The 20,547-nt window shown below is 42.4% G+C and overlaps 1 protein-coding gene across 1 annotated transcript in view; it reads left to right on the top strand.

The window, feature by feature from the left end:
- ADCY2 (adenylate cyclase 2) overlaps positions 1 to 20,547 on the top strand; it is a 432,318-nt gene that overhangs the window by 192,670 nt on the left and 219,101 nt on the right. The window contains exon 4 of the mRNA XM_077808711.1: positions 7,692 to 7,841. Within this exon, the coding sequence (XP_077664837.1) occupies positions 7,692 to 7,841 (150 nt within the window). The remainder of the gene's footprint in view (positions 1 to 7,691; positions 7,842 to 20,547) is intronic.

Raw genomic sequence — 20,547 nt, 5'->3', positions numbered from 1 at the left:
GCCACCCGGCATAACAATTTGGCCACCGGTGCCCAGGGAGGTACTACTCCAGCCTGGTATCTTGTCGGTGGCCACAACCTCACATCCTCACTTGCTCCACATCTGGCTACACCTCGCAGGGGTGTCACCAAGTGTATCCTGCCGATTATGCCAGGTGTCGGTCCCAAAGGGGGGGGCAGGCCTCGGATACACTCAGTGAAGCCACGCCAGGTGCATAAGTATAATCTGTTTTATCGCCAAAGTATAACAAGCCTCCCAGCCTTCACATGTTACTAAATACGTGCTTTCCAGCAAGCAAGCAAGCAAGCAAGAATCAATGCTTACGCCCCTTCTGCTATGGACAGTCCTGGATCCTCCTTCCTTGTCCTTGAGGGCTCGTAGCAGGTGCTGCTCCAGCGTGGGGAATTCCTGGGCACCCACAAGGCCAGGGTCCGCAGGTGAGACTGTTTGTCTAAGGCAATTTTCATAGCTGCTTTTATCATCACCTCCTTCTGGGGGACAGGGAGGGGCATATTCACCCACAGGTGGGCTCTGCCAGGAAACACTGTTGCTTCCTATTCTGACACTTCACAATCTTGGTCCTCACTTATCTCTTCACTTGTTTACCCAGTCGAGTGGCTGCAAGCCAGCTCGGCTGGTCAAAACCAGTTCACTGCTAGCTCCCCCCGAACCATGCTGTAACAACAGCCCAAGGTAACTTATGGTCAGCGCAACACCCTGGCACCTCTGAGGGTGCAAACTCGGGAGATGTGGGATGTGCTTTATTTCCTGAGGTCATGGGTCTTTTTCTGCCAATGTGGGCTCTATGCCAAACTCATGACTGCTCCCACTGGTGATCTGGATTATTCAAACTGATGCTTTAATGGTTGTGCCTCCTGGGAAATAATAGGTAATCCATCCGAACAGCGGATACTGTACTCACTTCATAAATAAGTACACAATTGTCAAAACACCAAACAACTCCAATAAACTTTATATAAATAATATAAATGCAAAGAATGAGTTATTATATATATAGAGAGAGAGAGAGAGAGTTATACTATATATATATATATAATAACTCATTCTTTGCATTTCTGTATATATATGACTATGACTAGATTGAGAGAGTTCCAGAAACATTTTTTTTCTTTCACAAAGTCTCCTTGACTCTTAACGTTAAGTCGACCTTCTAACTAGGGTTGCCAAGCCTCCAGGATTGTCCTGGAGTCTCCAGGAATTAAATATTAAATTTTAATTAAAGATTATGTCATATGATGAAACCTCCAAGAATATGTCCAACCAAATTGGTAACCCTTTCTCTAACATGTCAGTCCCCAGTCCAGGTCCCTGTTGGTGGTGCTCCAGTAGCTGCTGTAGGCACTGTTCCCTCTGTTTGTCTTGTCTGAGGGATCCAATGATCTGTAGAGCTGTCTGGGTCTCAGAAATAGCTTTTCAGCTCAAACGGATGGTCTGAATCCTCCTCACACTGTGGTAACAATCTTAGATATAAGCTTTCTGCTCTTCCTCCTGGCTGAAATAACTGTTAGTGATCAGGCTGTAGGTGGTGACAGCTGTGGCAGTCAGCTGCACTGTCTGTCGAGCTGTCTTTTCTTTCGCAATGGTCTGGCAGGCCCTAGGGGAACCTCACGTGGCAGAGTTTCCTAAATGGGGATTGGGAAAACAGTAAAAACAGTCAGTCCGTAAGGGGAGCTGGGTGCTCCCTCCCCTTCTGGCTCTCTTCACTGCTTTCCCTCTCTCTTTCCTTTCAGCTGACACCCCAGGGAGAGGGGCTATGTCCTCTCTCCCCGGCATTTGGTCTCTAGGGTTACCAGCTGGCTGGTAATTGTCTGGCCTGTCTTTTTTTTAATGGATTTGCCAGTTTCCAGAAAAATCATTTAATCTGCCAGGTTTTTTTAAAAAGCTTTTTAATATTTTGAAGGTTTGCATTATTATCACAGTACAAGGAAGGAGGCAGCTGGGATGTCTAATGTTAAAAGTTTCTGTGCCCAACTAAATATACTGCAGTGTTCCCCTTCCAGAATTTAAGCAATAATAGATCAAAACTGTTGAAAATACAGCAGCTGTCTGCCCACCAACAGGCAAGTGCACCGTGCCTATATGTGAGAGAGGGTCTGAATCACCTGAGAGTGAGGAGACATGCAATGTTATCAATCTTATCTATATGTGTTATCTCGATGGGGACTATAAGTGGGTATTGAAGGGAGAGATTGTAGAGTTGCCTTGTGGTTGGTGGTTGAGGTTGCAGCAGGCTTGCCTTATCTGGGGTTCTGCTGGGTTTTTTGCATTTCAAAGGTGGTAACCCTACTGGTTTGTCGGGTAAAGAACCCATCAGAGCTCCCCTTTTTTTGGATCATCTGGGGCTGCTGCTTTAGCTCCCTCCCTCCAGCCTCCTATCTGCTCAAGGAAAGGTTGCCTGCCAATAAGGCAGCAACGCTTCTAGGATGCAATCTTCAGTCCTGGCTGAGCCCAGCTTATGGTAAGGGAGTTGGAGGGTTACACTATGTAGTTGAATAAAGCAGCACATTCCTAGCATGCAGTACTGTGAATAGAGAGTGCACTGAGTGATGCCTTTACAAAAGCCCCCATTTTCCCTGGGCCAATTATCACTGGGAACAATAAGAGGTGATAGCCATTTTGAAAGTGGGCATCAGCATATAACCTCAGTCCCACTGAGAACAATGGGAAATGGCAGCCATTTTGAAAAAGGGCAATTCTGAATGAGTCTCTCTGAAGGAACTATTTGGTACCAGCCTGTACGGACAGATACACTTTCAGCTAGGAAAAACAACAGCAAAAATGGACATTAAATCCCAGCTATTTCTTTCCAAAGCTATTGCTCCAAATCTGCTTAACAGGGAGGACAGAAGGATGGAGACAACATTGTGTGTGTCCATGTGGAGGGGGGAAATATAGAGGAGGCAGGAGAGAGAAGGCAAGTGATGAATGGTGTGTGTGTTTATGTATGTTTGTGTATGCTGGGAAATGTGAGTGTGTGTGCAAAAGAGAGTGGGAAATGGTATATGTCTGTGTGCAAGTAGGGGCATGTAAGGAGAGGTAGAATGGAGAGAAACTATGTGTGCTTGCAACCATAATATAATAAAAATTTAATATCCTTGATTGGGGAGGGGAAATTACAAAGAAGCCCACTATAGTAATATTTAACTTCAGGAAGGGGAACTACACAAAAATGAGGACAGTAATGAAATGGAAATTAAAAGGAACAGTCACAAAAATGAAATGCTTGCAACCTGCATGGAAATTTTAAAAAACATTATAATAGAGGCTCAAATTAAATGTATATCTCAAATTTAAACAAAAAAATTTTTACGAGGACCAAAAATATGCCACCATGGCTAAACAACAAAGTAAAGTAGGTGCGTGGAGGCAAAAAGACATCCTGTAAAAATTGGATGTCAAATCCTAGTGAAGAAAATAGAGAGAAGAATCATCTCTGGCAAATAAAGTGCAAAAGTTCAATTAGGCAGGCTAAAAAAGAATTTGAAGAGCAACTAAGCAAAAGATTCAAAAACTAGCCAAAACATTTTTTTAAGTACATCAGACTCAGGAAGCTTGCCAAACAATCAGTGAGGCCACTGAATTATTGAGGTACTAAAGGAGCACTCAAGAAAGACAAAGTCATTGTGGAGAGCCTAAATGAATTATTTTCACTGGTCTGCACTGCAGAGGATGTGAGTGAGATTTCCCAACCTGACCCATTCTTTTTAGGTGATAAATCCAAGGAACTGTCCCAGCTTGAGGTGTCAGTCGAGGAGAGTTTTGATCAAATAGATAAATTAAACTGTAATAAATCACCAGGACCAGATGGTATTCACCCAAGAATTCTGAAGGAACTCAGATATGAAATTGCAGAATTACTAACTGTGCTATAAAAACAACAAGGAGTCCAGTGGCACCTTAAAGATTAACAGATTTATTTGGGCATAAGCTTTCGTGGGTAAAAACCCACTTCTTCGGATGTATGGAGTGAAAATTACAGATACAGGCATAAATATATATACTAAACGTGAAGAGAAAAGAGTTACCTTTCAAGTGGAGAACCAGTGTTGACAAGGCCAATTGAGTCAGGGCAGATGTGGTCCGCTCCCAATAATTGACACCCTCAGAGGACTCAATCACATCAGCCACACCATCAGGGGCTCATTCACCTGCACATCTACTAATGTAATATATGTCATCATGTGCCAGCAATGCCCCTCTGCCATGTACATTGGCCAAATCGGACAGTCCCTACGTAAAAGAATAAATGGACACAAATCAGACATCAGGAATGGTAACATACAAAAGCCAATAGGAGAACACTTCAATCTCCCTGGACACTCAATAACAGATTTAAAAGTAGCCATCCTTCAACAACAAAAACCTTCAAAAACAGACTTCAAAAAGAAACTGCAGAGCTATAATTCATTTGCAAACTTAACACCATTAATTTGGGCTTGAATAGGGACTGGGAGTGGCTGGCTAGCTACAAAAGCAATTTTCCCTCTCTTGGTTTTGACACCTGCTCATAAATTATTGGGAGTGGACCACATCCACCCTGACTGAATTGGCCTTGTCAACACTGGTTCTCAACTTGTAAGGTAACTCCCTTCTCTTCATGTGCCAGTATATATATATTTATGGCTGTATCTGTAATTTTCACTCCATGCATCTGAAGAAGTGGGTTTTCTACCCATGAAACCTTATGCCCGAATAAATCTGTTAGTCTTTAAGGTGCCACCAGACTCCTCGTTGTTTTTGTGGATATAGGCTGACACTGCCACCTCTCTGATAACTGTGCTATGTGACCTAACACTTAAATCAGCCTCTGTACCAGATGACTGGAGGATAGCTAATGTGAAGCCAATTTTTAAAAAAAGTTTGCAGAGGGGATCCAGGCAATTCCAGGACAGTAAACATAGCTTCAGTACCAGGCAAATTGGTTGAAACTGTAATAAAGAACATAATTATCCAACACATAGATGAACATGATTTGTTAGGGAAGAGCCAACAGGACTTTTGAAAAGAGAAATCATGCCTCACCAACCTATTACAATTTTTGAGGGGGTCAACAAATGTGGACAAGGATGATCCAGTGGATATAGTGTACTTGGACTTTCTGAAAGTCTTTGTGAAGATCCCTCACCAAAGGCTCTTAAGTAAACTAAGCCAATGTGAGATAAGAGGGAAGGTCCTCTCATGATCAGTAACTGATTAAAAGATAGGAAACAAAGGGTAGGAAGGCAGGATAGCAGGCTAAATGGACCATTGATCTGATCCAATATGCCAGTCAGTTTTCAGAATGAAAAGAGGTAAATAGTGGTGCCCCCTAGGGATTTGTACCGGGAGCAGTGCTGTTCAGCATATTCAGAAATGACCTGGGAAAAGGTAAAGAGTGAGGTGGCAAAGTTTGTAGATGATACAAAATTACTCAAGATAGTTAAGTCCAGAACAGACTGTGAAGAGTTACAAAGGCATCTCACAAAACTGGGTGACTGGGCAACAAAATGGCAGATGAAATTCAGTGTTGCTAAATGCAAAGTAATGCACATTGGAAAATATAATACTAACGAGACGTACAAAATGATGGGATCTAAATTAGCTGTTACCACTCAAGAAAGAGATCTTGGAACCATTGAAGAAAGTTCTCTGAAAACATCCACTCAATGTGCAGTGGCAGTCAAAAAAGCTAACAGAATATTAGGAACCATTAGAAAAGGGATAGATAAGAAGACAGAAAATATCATAATACCAATTTATAAATCCATGGTACACCCACACCTTGAAAACTGTGTGCAGTTCTGGTCACACCATCTCAAAAAAACACATTAGAATTGAAAAAGGTACAGATAATTCAGCAAAAATGATTAAGGATATGGAATATCTTCCGTATGAGGAGAGATTAAAAAGATTGGGACTGTTGATCTTGAAAAGAGTCAACAAAGGAGGGATATGATAGAGGTCTATAAAATCATGAATGTTGAGGAGAAAGTGCATAAGGAAGTATTATTTACCCCTTCACATAATACAAGAACCAGGGCTAATCCAATGAAATTAATAGGCAGCAGATTTAAAAGTAACATATGGAAATAGTTCTTCACACAACCCGCAGTCAATCTTATTGCCAGGGGATGTTGTGAAGACCAAAAGTATAAATGGGTTTAAAAATGAATTAGATAAATTCATGGCGAATAGGCCTATCAATGCTATTAGCCAAGATGCTGAGGGATGCAACCCCGTGCTCTGGGTGTCCCTAAGCCTCTGACTGCCAGAGGCTGTGAGTGGGAATGAATCACTTGATAGTTGCCCTGTTCTGTTCCTTCACTTTGAAGCATCTGGCACTGACCACTGTTAGAAGGCAGGATACCAGGCTAAATGGATCATTGATCTGATCCAATATGCAAGAACAGCAGAAACCGTTACCTGTCATGTACTGGTGAATCTGGCCATAAACGTTAAACTAAAAAAAATGATCATTCATATTTTCAGATAATTAAAAATAGCAAGTGGTAATGTCCTCTTTTTAATATAAAAAGAATTCATTTTATGAATACAGAGCAGAGTTGTTTTAAGGTGGTTCTGCCCTGTAGTGAAACTATGAAGGGGGAAATGTAATATGTCTTTTAAAAATCAGTTTAATCTAACACCATAAAAACTCAAATGCCTTAATCATAATTGTATGGTTATTGCATGGTGTCATTACAGGGCAAAGATAAGATATGAGTGCCCTAATTGTATATTTCTACATGGGGAGAGGGAAGGAGGGAACAGAGAGAGAGTAAGCAACATGAGAATGACTCTGTAGCCTGGTGGTTTTGCACACTGGTCCAGGATGTGGTAGACCCAGTGTTTAGTCCCCCTACTCCAATGATTTTTTAATTATTTATCCACGGTTCAACAACTTCACAAAACCCAATAGATAGAGCACTCACCTGAGAGGTGGCAGATCCCTGTTCAAATCGCTTCTCCCCCACAGTTGAAGGTGGGTTTGAACTGGAAGTCTCCTACATGCCAGGTGAGTATCCTAACCATTGCACTAAAAGTTATGAGGGAGCTCCTCTTTGACTGTTGTGTACCTACTGAGTACAGTGGGATTTTTGTGAATCTCAGTGGATCCTAAAACTGGGACATAGGCACCTAACTCCTTTTGTGTATCAGACCTTAGTGCTTGTTCTTGTGTGAAACTTAATGTTTCTAGCTCCAGGATAGTGGTGGGTGAGCCTCAAGAAATGCTTGACAGCCTCCTACTTGGCTGATTCTTGGCTGTGAGCATTTCATACTACTAAAGAAAATGGTCTATTGAAAGACCTTAACAATAACATAATTATTAGTAGCAAAGACTGTCATTTAGCAGTAGTAAAGCATGCCAGCACCTAATTAATGCTCAACATTGCACATAGAAAATGAACTGAATTCCTTTTTCAGAATATCGTGAAACAGGCAAACACATTATTCATCAGAGTTCTAAGTTTTTTCAAAAAATGAAAAAAACCAAAACGGGTCATCTCTGGGGATTTTGCGACCGTAATTATGAGGGCTTTTTGAAAGGAGAAGGTCCATTAAATATAAACTTCAAACAGGAACAAAACACATTAACTACAAAAATCTATTTTGCTTCTGCTTGTGATTATTTCCTGATACCTCATTTGAATAAGTTCACTGTCTCGCCTGTTCTTTTTTTACCCCCTTAGATATTGGCAAATGCTATCATTTTTATCTGTGGAAACCTGGCAGGAGCATACCACAAGCACCTCATGGAACTTGCTCTGCAGCAGACATATCAGGACACCTGCAACTGCATCAAGTCCCGCATCAAGTTGGAATTTGAGAAGCGGCAGCAGGTAAAGTTACTCCCATACCTTGGTCCATTCTGTTGCTTTTCCAAAAACCCCAGTTTATCAGAGCATAATCCACTTTGTGAGTACAAAAAGCTTATTGATTAAGTCACTGGAAGCTTTGCTTTAAACTCCATGCAAAATCTGTTTAATGATTGTCACATTTTTAATCCGAATATAAAATGACTTCTTGTTGTTTCTGTTATCATCTAAGGATTTTCTCTTGAGTTACTTTATGAAAAATATTTTGTGGCAATGGAAGGTGAAGGCACTACATAGAACCTGTATTCAGGTTTGTCAGTTGTTTTCTTCTGATTGGATCAGCCATGTGATGTTGATCTTTGCCTTTGGGAAATATCCGTTCTCCCTGTCCAACAGAACTGCTCTAAAATCTTGCTGTATTGTCCTAAAAATGTATTTCAAGCTACAGTACAGATGAGTCAGGTGACATAGTTCTAAGGTTCAAGTAGGATAACAAAGAGCTGGGGGAATTTCATAATGAGAGCATCTGTCACTTATTGTAATAGCTAAATATAAGGCTGACTCTTTCTTTCTTTCTTTCTTTCTTTCTTTCTTTCTTTCTTTCTTTCTTTCTTTCTTTCTTTCTTTCAATTTCCATAGTGCCTGTCATCCTGACAGTTACAAAATTTTAAAGCACAAAATATCTCATCAGATGCTAAACAGGAAAACTGCATCTTACCCTAAAAGTCATTAGATTCAGACTGCTATGAACTGTTAAGGATCAGGAACTCAAAATAAGGGGACCATGGGCTGAGTAATCCCTGTTGCCAGAAGTGGAATGTTCAAATGAATGTTCCAATAGTTAGTTTCAGGGTAGCAGCCGTGTTAGTCTGTATCCGCAAAAAGAAAAGGAGTACTTGTGGCACCTTAGAGGTTAACAAATATATTTGAGCATAAGCTTTCATGAGCTACAGCTCACTTCATTGGATGCATTCAGTGGAAAATACAGTGGGAAGATTTATATATACAGAGAACATGAAACAATGGGTGATACCATATGCACTGTAACAAGAGTGATCAGGTAAGGTGAGCTATTACCAGCAGAAGAGAAAAAAAACCTTTTGTAGTTATAATCAAGGTGGGCCATTTCCAGCAGTTGCAAGAACGTGTGAGGAACAGTAGGGGGGAAAAATAAACATGGGGAAATAGTTTTACTTTGTGTAATGACACATCCACTCCCAGTCTCTATTCAAGCCTAATTTAATGGTGTCCAGTTTGCAAATTAATTCCAATTCAGCAGTCTCTCGTTGGAGTCTGTTTTTGAAGTCTGTTTGTCGAAGAATTGCAACTTTTAGGTCTGTAATCAAGTGACCAAAGAGATTGAAGTGTTCTCCAACTGGTTTTTGAAAGTTATAATTCTTGACGTCTGATTTGTGTCCATTTATTCTTTTACGTAGAGACTGTCCAGTTTGACCAATGTACTTGGCAGAGGGGCATTGCTGGCACATGATGGCATATATCACATTGGTAGATGTGCAGGTGAATGAGCCTCTGATAGTGTGGCTGATGTGATTAGGCCCTATGATGGTGTCCCCTGAATAGATATGTGGACACAGTTGGCAACGGACTTTGTTGCAAGTATAGGTTCCTGGGTTAGTGTTTTTGTTGTGTGGTGTGTGGTTGCTGGTTAGTATTTGCTTCAGGTTGGGTGGCTGTCCAGCAAGGACTGGCCTGTCTCCCAAGATCTGTGAGAGTGATGGGCTGTCCTTCAGGATAGGTTGCAGACCCTTGATGATGTGCTGGAGAGGTTTTAGTTGGGGGCTGAAGGTGACGGCTTGTGGCATAACAGAACCCCACTAGCCATTACCTTCAGCCCCTCGCTTGGACCAAAACTTTGAAAGGTCTCAATTTTGCCTTCTTCCTGTTCTACTCCTCTCATGGTACTGCTCTGCTACCTACCCCAATAATGGAGAACTAACAACTTAAAATGCCCTGTTCAAAAATTTTAAGTAACAAACACCTTAACAGCAAATGTAACGTTTTTTGTCTGCATAGTAAACACTGGCATTTTTATCTGTTTGAATAATCAAAGTGGTGCTTTCCGTGCCTTCTTAGTTGCAAAAATTTGAACTGCTTCCTGCTGAAGGTCCACAGTCTGGGCCAGCTCATGCTCTGTTGAGATGGTTGCAAGGCCGACCAGCCTCTCCTGTGTCATTGTGGCGCATAGATGTGTTTTTATTAACTTCAGCTTGGAGAAGCTGCATTCTCCACTGGCAACTGTTACAGGAAGTGTTAGAAGTATGCACAGAGCAACAAAAGCATTTGGAAGGAGGATGGTCATCTTATTTGTGCACATATATTCCAGAACAGCCTTTGGAGTTGATCCTGCTGAAATGTATCTCGAAAGGGTTTTCAGTTCATCCCCTAAATCACTCGCATCAATATCGCGCATGTCATCATGTGTCAGCACTGTCTCTAGTGCCCTGTATTGCTGGTGAAGGTCTTCTTCAGGTATAGTGAGGAGTTTTGGAATATCATACAATATCCCAAATGTACTGCTGTGTTCCTTGAGCTGCATGAACTGACTGTATTGCACAACTGACTTCACTGACATCTTCAACTGACTGTATTGCACAATCTAGTACCTGGTTAAAGAATTCAACTTTGAATTGTTGTTTGGGGTCTCTTATGGGATTATCCGTGCCTCGTAATCAAAATGTCTTCTTCTTCTGAGACTCTTGTATCCTTGAATGGGTGCGAAAATAACTTCAGTGTGAAATTACTCTGCCAACTTCAGTGCACTTTTCAGAACGTTTTGAAATCCCTCATCTGACCAGTAAGACTGTAGGTATGACTGCTTTGTTCAGTTGTTCCATTGCTCCAGATATATCAAGGTCAACACCTTGGAGTCTCTTATTTATTTCAAACAGTATGTCATGCCACAACACTAAGCCACACAGAAATTTGAAGTTATGTATTTTCCATGAGGCGCTGGAATGAGGCTGAGGCCCCATGTAGCCCAAAAGTGAGGATGGTATACTGGAATAGCCCGTCCGGGGTAGAGAACGTTGTCGTTTCTTTAGTTTCTTTGGTCAGGGGAATCTGCCAATACCCTTTTGTTAGATCCAGCGTAGTCAAAAATTGGGAACTAGCCAGTCGGTCAACCAGTTCGCTGATGCATGGTATGGGGTGTGCATCAAATTGGGATACTTCATTCAGTCCATGAAAGTCATTACAGAATCTTGTGGTACCATCAGGTTTAGGCACTAGAATGATTGAACTGGACCATTGACTGTAAGATTCTTCAATAACCCCTAATTCTAACATTTTCTTTACTTCAGCCTTGATTTCTTCTCTTTTGGCTGCTGGGATTCGGTAGGGTCTCAATGTTACCTTGGCTCTGGGTATCGTGCGGATATGGTGATAGGTCTCAGTCGTCTGCCCCAGTTTTGTAGAGAACACATCTCGGTTGCAATTAATCTTGTCGGCTGCCTCGATCTTTTGAATATCTGCCAGGGAGCGCAGCAGATACTCACTGTGACCCTCCACATAGCCCTTCTCTCTCTAGTGGCAAGGGTTACAGCCTACTGAGACATTTTCATCGTAAGCCAGCAAGGGAGGTGAGGAGAAGCCACCCTCCCTCGCACAGACTCTGTTGTCTCCCTGTCTCAGTGATTAATCGGGGAGGGGAGGGGGGAGCCCAGGTCCGCCCTCTACTCCAGACTCCAGCCCAGGGATCCTAATAGTATCTGCTATGGTAGCTGACTTTTTGGAAATAGGACGTGTACTATTCCCTGGGTCACTTCCCCACAGCAGCCCCCTCTCAATATCTCCTTCACCTTTACCTCAGGGCGTCCTTCCTTGCACCTGATATGGTTTGTACTGCTTAGTTCCTCCAACAGCATGGCTTCCTCCTACAGCTCCTGATGCATGCACCCAACTGACTAACTGGGAGGCTTTTAACTAGTTTCAGCCAGCCCCTAATTGGCTTCAGGTGTCCCAATCAACCTAGTTATCTTCCCTGCCTTCTGGAAAGATCTTAATTGGCCCCAGGTGTCTTAATTGACCTGGAGCAGCTGCCATTTATTTATCCTGGTAACAGGGAATTGTTTAGCCTGGGGCTAATATATCTGTCTCCCACTACTTTTCTATAGCCATCTGGCCTTGCCCCGTCACAGTATGTTTCTGGTGATTCCATTTCCCTCTGCCACTGTTCTCCCACGAAAAGTTCCTGTCATAGCATTATCCTCCATAATGGCAACTATGGCATCATCTATCTTCCCAATTTGATGTTTGATAGGTTTTATCGCCTCCACTCAGCTTTCCCATCATGTGGCACTCAATGGTTTCAGTTTCAGAGAGGATGTTCCCAGATGTTGCTTCAAAATTTGCCATGGATGAGTTGATGCAGAGAAAAATACACAGATGCTTTGAATTACATTAAAAAAATCAGCAGCCTCACTAGAAGCTGATGCTTCATCACTGACCACCAAGTTCAATGAATGAGAACTGCATGAGACAAAAAAAGCTAGAGGGTTTAACTCTCAAATCCATGTCTGCACTCCTCTGTTCTTTCCTCTCATGTTGGCACCATTGTCAGAGCCCTGACCTCTCATGTCAGCTATTGCAATTCCCGTATCTTCCAGCTTTTTAAGAAGCACATTTGTCATACCAGCTCCTGTAGTATCATCAATGTCAGTAAATTCTAGAAAATGCTCTCTGACAGTCACCATTGCAGGGACATTTTCACTAGGTTCTGTTGTTGTTACAAAATGCACCATTAAAGTCATTTGTTCCGTATGGCTGATGTCAGGTGTGCAGTCCAGAGTAATATCTTGGTGACTTCAGATCTGCCACAATCTTCTGTTTGACTTTTGTTGCCAGTAACTGTATGATCTCATTTTGAATTGTTTTTCCAAGGTAGTGGTTTGTGTACATTTCTTGGGTGGTGACTCTTCTTAGATGCTCCTGGAGTACAGCATCGAACTCAGTCATCAGCTCCACAATTTTAAGGAAGTTTCCATTGTTTGGCACATGCAGCTGATCTGAAGTGCCACGCAGTGCTAGGTTTTGGGTAGAAAGCATTCTCACAGTGGCAATAAGCCTTTTCAGAACATTTTGCCAGCAAAGAGACTCTGATGCAATCTTCTCTTGATGCTGATCATCTATGGTGGCCTTTAACCATAGACTCGTCTCAAGCTCTTTCCACCTATGAAATGCTCTGTGTTGATTTCCTGCCTTCTCATGGCATGCCAGTTTTCTAGTCAGATTTTTCCAGTCCTTTGTTCCTGTAGAATCCAATGTGTCTGGAACATTAGACTGGAAGAGTTTGCAACAAAAACAGTATGCAGCATTCTGGGTTTTTGAGTACATAAGCCATGGCCTTTTCACTTTGTCACCATTGGGGATTTCATGCCAGTAATGTGTTAGATGAAAACTTCTATTTTCATTGTCTTTGGGGAACATGAAGTTTTTCACTTGCTGTGGCCCATGCAGCACAAGGAAGTCCCACAAGCTACCGCTCAAGTGGGTCCACAGTCCTGGATCGTTTAGACTTAAGGAACTAAACTCAGCAGCAGCTGTTTCTTGCGCCTCCACCACACTCTTCTCTGATCTACACTTTTCTTCAGGAATGTGCATGGTTATATCCATTTGAGATGGAGATATGGATGCTGCAGTAGCTGCCAGGTCACCTGCTCTCTGACTAACTGGAAGATCAGGCATCTCCACACCACTCACATCCTCACTGGGGCTGGAAGGCTCACCGTAAACATCTGTGTCTCTGTATCTCAGGAGAGCTCCTTCCTGCTTAGATAGAAAAGCTTCCTTTGCTTTCTTTCTTTTTCTGAATGCTTCCCCAGAGGAGCGTTTTCTTCTTTCACTCATGACTGCTGTTCTGTGCCAGCTATAGTGACTCTCAACAATCAGTTGAAGGGGACAAATAAGCAGGCTGGTAGCAGGGCCTGAGTGAGGGAAGATATCAGTGTCTTAAGGGCCTAATTGGCTCCTACTACTTCAGTTGGCTGCCTGTTCTCCTCAAGTGGGTTCAGGGAAGCAGCAGGAAACAGGAAGCTCCCTGAGAAGCTGGTGTTAATCAGTCCAGGCTTCTGGGGGTGCTAGAGAGGTACATAAGAAGCTCCTCCTCCACTCTCTCCCTGCAGTTCTTGCTGCTTTCTGTTATTCCCTCTCACCTTTTCTCCTGCCTGCCTGTTATGTCTCTTGTGCCCTCCTTCCTCCAGCACAGCTCTCCAGCATCTCTGTGCATCTACAGCAGAGAGAATACATATGCATCAGGAGCAGACACAATTTTCTACACTTTGGTCCTAGTGGGTCCCTCCCACAATCTGGCACCTGAGGCGGCCGCCTCAGTTCTCCTCATGGTAAGGCCAGCCCTGCCAGACTGTCACTGAATTATCCTTGTTTTGGGCCATGCTGTGGGAGCAAAGCAACCGTAGCCAAACACACAGGAGGGTCACTCCTAGGCAGAGGAATCCTCCAGTGGTATAGAGTTGGTGTAGTGACTCCTATGATGAGCCCCCCTCCCTGCACTCTGTGGTTGGGGAAAGTGGATATGGGTCTTCCCTGTGCTCTGGAAGTTCCCAGCTGCCATCATGGCTCCTTGGGGCCATCGCCAACCAGCATAATTTATAATAGGAATTAGGGTGCTCTTATTTATGTTTGAGGAACCAAACCTTTCACCCTCCTGAGCTCCTTGTCCAAAGTTGAGTATCAAGGACCAGTGTCCTTGATGTCCTTAAGGAATCAATTTTGAAGCACTTGGAGGAGAGGAAAGTGATCATGAATGGTCAGCATGGATTCACCAAGGGCAAGTCATGCCTGACAAACCTGATGGCCTTCTATGAGGAGATAACTGGCCCTGTGGATGAAGGGAAAGCAGTGGACGTGTTATTCCTTGACTTTAGCAAAGCTTTTGATATGGTCTCCCACAGTATTCTTTCAGCAAATTAAAGAGGTATGGGCTGGAGGAATGGACTATAAGGTGGATAGAAATATGGCTAGATCATCGGGCTCAATGGGTAGTGATTAATGGCTCGATGTCTACTTGGCACCCAGTATCAACTGGGTGCCCCAAGGGTCGGTCCTGGCACCGGTTTTGTTCAATATCTTTATTAATGATCTGGAGTATGGCGTGAATTGCACCCTCAGCCAGTTTTTAGATGACACTAAACTGGAAGGAGTGGTAGATATGCTGGAGGGTAGGGATAGGATACAGAGGGACCTAGACAAATTAGAGGATTGGGCCAAAAGAAATCTGATGAGATTCAACAAGGACAAGTGCAGAATCCTGCACTTAGGATGGAAGAATCCCATGCACTGCTACAGACTAGGGACCGAGTGGCTCGGCAGCAGTTCTTCGGAAAAGAACCTAGGGGTTACACTGGACTAGAAGCTGGATATGAGTCAACAGTGTGCCCTTGTTGCCAAGAAGGCCAATGGCATTTTGGGATGTATAAGTAGGGGCATTGCCAGCAGATCGAGGGATGTGATCATTCCCCTCTATTCGGCATTGGTGAGGCCTCATCTGGAGTACTGTGTCCAGTTTTGGGCCCCACACTACAAGAAGGATGTGGAAAAATTTGAAAACGTCCAGCGGAGGGCAACAAAAATGATTAGGGGACTGGAACACATGAGTTATGAGAAGAGGCTGAGGGAACTGAGATTGTTTAGTCTGCAGAAGTGAAGAATGAGGGGGGATTTGATAGCTGCTTTCAATTGCTTTCAACTGAAACAACTGCTTTCAACTGAAAGGGGGTTCCAGAGAGGATGAATCTAGACTGTTCTCAGTGGTAGCAGATGACAGAACAAGGAGTAATTGTCTCAAGTTGCAGTGGGGGAGGTTTAGGTTGGATATTAGGAAAAACTTTTTCACTAGGAGGGTGGTGAATCACTGGAATGGGTTACCTAGGGAGGTGGTGGAATCTCCTTCCTTTGAAGTTTTTAAGGTCAGGGTTGACAAAGCCCTGGCTAGGATGATTTAGTTGGGGATTGGTCCTGCTTTGAGCAGGGGGTTGGACTAGATGACCTCCTGAGGTCCCTGCCAACCCTATGATTCTATGTGTTACTTTCATTTTTGTTTTCTCATCTAAATACTGTATAGTTAGTGGGTTGATATGTCTAATTAGTATCAGAATCAGGGAAGAGAGTTTGTGAGTGCAAAGTCTATAGATACAAAGGGTTAGAGTAGTGCACAAAAGGGGTAGAAAGGTGTTTTAAGAAGTCATTGACGTAGGACAAGATCTCGTTTTAGCCTGAGGTTTCCTTCAGTGGGCATTGTCTGCTCAAGGATATCAATATCTCTGAGAAGGTACCACTAAGCAATTTCAGGTTTCCCAAAACTTCCACGAAGGTATCAGGCAAATGTGGTTGGGGTTGTGAGGGTGGAAAGGAAGCAACTGTGCAAATTTACAACTCTTTGTTGGGTGTTTGATCTATATTGCCTGTCAGGGTTGTGTTGACAGTAGTCCCAATATTGGGAGCCTGACAAAATGTAGAAGTGTAAATCAGTAATAACAGCACCCTTTCATTAATGTACTCTGTCAATCATTATAGACCAGTGGTGGAAAATTTATTGCCTTTGTTATAGTAAGCTAAGGCTTTATTTTAATTTTTGTCTTCAGTAGAAATAAACATGCAGTATAGCCAATTAAGAGATCTGTTAGTAACGATCAACTTTGGCTCATATATAAACCTAGGAATAACTTCCTACAATTCTGGTTTTCCACATTTTTATAGGTAACTCGAGATGGGTCAGTGGCATGGATGAAATTGAACTGGATTGGAGAACTGCTTTCAAAGATGTCCTCTTATAAACACATTATTGTTTGTATCCTCCCTATGACCACCACCACCTCTACCCCTTCCTCCCCAAGGATCTTCTTTTTTTCCCTCTCCCCCACACTTAAATTACCTGTGTCATACCTGCTAGTCTTCCACCTGAAAAGGGAAGAAGTGTAGGTCTTTGAAATCCCACCATTGCTGCTTATCATGATGATGAATGCTGTATGAATATCTAGATAGGTAAAATGATGAATGATACGTAGCTTCAGAACAATATGCATTTTTCCCTCCTACAGTGGCTGAGCAAGCTGCGTCTGCAACATTTTTAGCTCAGGAATAAAGGACTGATTTATTTTTGTCTTTTATTGCTACTTGTGTTGCTGAGAGGTTACAAAAGTTGCTGTGCAGTGTTACATTTCAATTAGCAAAATTAAATTCTAGAATGGCCTAGTGTTACTGTTTTGCTGCTATAGGAATGAGACATATTAAAAAGTAGGAGAGGGTAAATATTTAAAAATGCCCAATTAAATTTGATCAAGGCAAAACATTAGAACAAAAAGTTTGTAGCATAACAATTAAAGGGCCTCATCCTGCATTCCTTGCTCAGTCAAAATTCTAATTTACTTCAGTGGGCGTTTTGCTTGAATAGAGTACAGGAACCGTGTGCTTCTAAGTGCTTTGGATATCCCATCAAATTTGCATTCATAGACAATATGTAACTTATAATTGCTACTGAAAAATATGCTGAACTGCAATGCATATTATAAATCATGTGATGGTTTTTCCCTTATTTTTAAGAAAGCATACAGAGCTAAAGTATTTGGTCTATGCTTTATCTTTTGAATTGCTTTTGAGAATGTAAATTGGTTTCTATTCCAAATAAAATAGTTGAACAGGCATTCTGCAAAATCACCCCAAAACTTCAACTGGCAAGACACACTGGGTTGTTCAGACAACGACAAATATTACCAGAACACATTAATAACTGGAGAAATGCAAGTGAATATATGTAGTCAAATACATGAGTCATACGTATTATACATGTACCTATATAGCTACATAGTTTATTCAACATAGTTGAGCTTGAGTTAAATTTTGCACTCTATTTGTATATTATGTATACACATATTTGTTTGGTTTGGGTTTTTTGTCTTCTAGTTAGCTGGTGAGGCCTCAACTGAAGTAGTGTCCTGTTTGGGGCACCACACTTTCAGAAAGATGTGGATAAATTGGAGGGTCCATAGGAGATGAACAAAAGTGATGAAAGGTTTAGAAAATTTAACATATGTGAAAAGGTTAAAAGAACTGAGAAAAGAAGACTGGGGGTAGAGGAAACCTGGTAACAGTCTTCAAATATATTTAGAGCTGCTATAAAGAGGTCAGTGATCAATTGTTCTCCATGTCCACTGGAGGTAGGACAAGTAATAATTGGTGTAATCTGCAGCAAGGGAGATTTAGGTTAGATATTAGGGGAAAAATTTCTAACTGTAAAGATAGTTAACATTGACATAGGCTTTCAAGAGAGGTTGTAGAATCCCCACAACTGGGGGGCTTTTAAGAACAGGTTGGACAAACACCTGTCAGGGATGTTCTAGGTTTACAGTCTCAGTGTAGGGGGGCTGGATTAGATGGCCTCTTCAGGTCCCTTCCAGCCCTGCATTTCTGTGATTCTGTGATTTAATGCAGGATCAGGCTTTCCAGTATAATAGAATCATAGAATATCAGGGTTGGAAGGGACCTCAGGAGGTCATCTAGTCCAACCCCCTGCTCAAAAGCAGGACCCATCCCCAATTAAATCATCCCAGCAAGGGCTTTGTCAAGCCTGACCTTAAAAACTTCTAAGGAAGGAGATTCTACCACCTCCCTAGGCAACGCATTCCAGTGTTTCACCACCCTCCTAGTGAAAAAGGTTTTCCTAATATCCAACCTAAACCTCCCCCACTGCAACTTGAGACCATTACTCCTTGTCCTGTCCTCTTCCACCACTGAGAATAGTCTAGAACCATCCTCTCTGGAACTACCTCTCAGGTAGTTGAAAGCAGCTATCAAATCCCCCCTCATTCTTCTCTTCCGCAGACTAAACAATCCCAGTTCCCTCAGCCTCTCCTCATAAGTCATGTGTTCCAGACCCCTAATCATTTTTGTTGCCCTTCGCTGGACTCTCTCCAATTTATCCACATCCTTCTTGTAGTGTGGGGCCCAAAACTGGACACAGTACTCCAGATGAGGCCTCACCAATGTCGAATAGAGGGGGACGATCACGTTCCTCGATCTGCTTGCTATGCCCCTACTTATACATCCCAAAATGCCATTGGCCTTCTTGGCAACAAGGGCACACTGCTGACTCGTATCCAGCTTCTCGTCCACTGTCACCCCTAGGTCCTTTTCCGCAGAACTGCTGCTTAGCCATTTGGTCCCTAGTCTGTAGCTGTGCATTGGGTTCTTCCGTCCTAAGTGCAGGACCCTGCACTTATCCTTATTGAACCTCATCAGATTTCTTTTGGCCCAGAAAGGTAGGGTCAAGCCAAATAGTTCAATTTATGGATTGTTCTTTTTTCTGTATTACCTGGGAAATTGCAGCTGTTTTTTAAAAATGGGGTGAGGACGGAAAGAGATCATCCAGATTCTTCCATGCCGCACACACAATTATCCATGTACTTAACAGATGTATTGTGAGACTGTATTAAGTAATGTTTGTAAAGTGCCAAACACAAAGTATTATTCAGATGAGTCAGTGGCTGGGGTGGCAATGTTAGGGGGCTTATTCCTTCACCCTGGTCCTTCTCGCATGAACAGAGAGCAACTATACCCAAAGTCCAAAGGTGCAAACAATTAGATGTTTATTGGGGTGAACTTCCAGCAAACATGATTCCAGTTTCCTTCCTTAGTGTCGCCCTTCCCAGCTCTGACACAACAGAGCCTTACCTGTGTCCCTGTTCCCATTCCTGCCCTTAGCCAAACATGATTCCAATTTCCCCACCCCATTCCCTGTTCCCATTTCCCCCCACACACACACCCCCATTTCCTGATTGACTGCAGACTATATAGTAAAACTTGAGTTCTGCTTAGCTATACCTTAACCAATCATTTTCCTGAAATTTAACGAACCAATCCTAACATATTGTAACATGATTATTTAACCAATTATATCCCACCACCTTAATTAGTTTACACCCAGCAAAATTAATTATACAGCAGACAGAAACAATCACAGAACCAAACAGAGATTATACAGACAAACAGTGGGGAAATGGGGACTACAATGGTAGAACAAACACAGAAATGAGGATTTCACATCCCAGCTATTGATAAGTGAGTTCTTGCCAGACAGGATACTGTCAAACTAAGTTTCCTTTTACATCTTCTAGGCACTTCCCTTTCTCTGGAGGCGATAGGCATTATCAGGACAGGATTGTATTCCTAACAGCCCAATAGCACCTTCTTTCAATGTGACTAGTTTAGAATGTGAGGATGTGACCGTTCGCTTCCCAGCTTATGGCTGCCTCTGCTGCTTAGCCAAAGGCCTTAGCCTAAGAACAGGGCCTCAGACTGTCACAGTAAGAGAAGGACCTTACACCGTCAGACAGTGATTTTGATTCTTTCTTTTATACCTCTATAACTAGCTAAGTCATAAGAATAGACCTGAATTCTTAGAGTATAGGCCTTTGCAGACAGGCCTGAATATCTATATTCTAACAGGCAATACACCTAAGGTGTCCTGGAGACTCAGTTTTCTTCTGATTCCTCTGTATGTAATATGCCCTCTGTGAGAGCAGATCCTCCATTATCAATGTAATTGTAATAAGAATATCCTCATCTTCTTAATACCTTGTAAGATTGGATGGACTTTTAAAGTCCCTATAAATTTGAATTAAGTTGTATAACGCTTTCATGGTGCCCCCAGTTTTGAAGTTGCTTTAGATTTACCTGAAAAAAGTCAACTATCCATTCT

Source organism: Eretmochelys imbricata, chromosome 2, assembly GCF_965152235.1.
Source record: "Eretmochelys imbricata isolate rEreImb1 chromosome 2, rEreImb1.hap1, whole genome shotgun sequence".
Lineage (NCBI taxonomy): Eukaryota > Metazoa > Chordata > Testudines > Cheloniidae > Eretmochelys > Eretmochelys imbricata.
The sequence above is the reverse complement of the archived record's forward strand: the minus strand, read 5'-3'. Positions and strand labels throughout refer to the sequence as shown.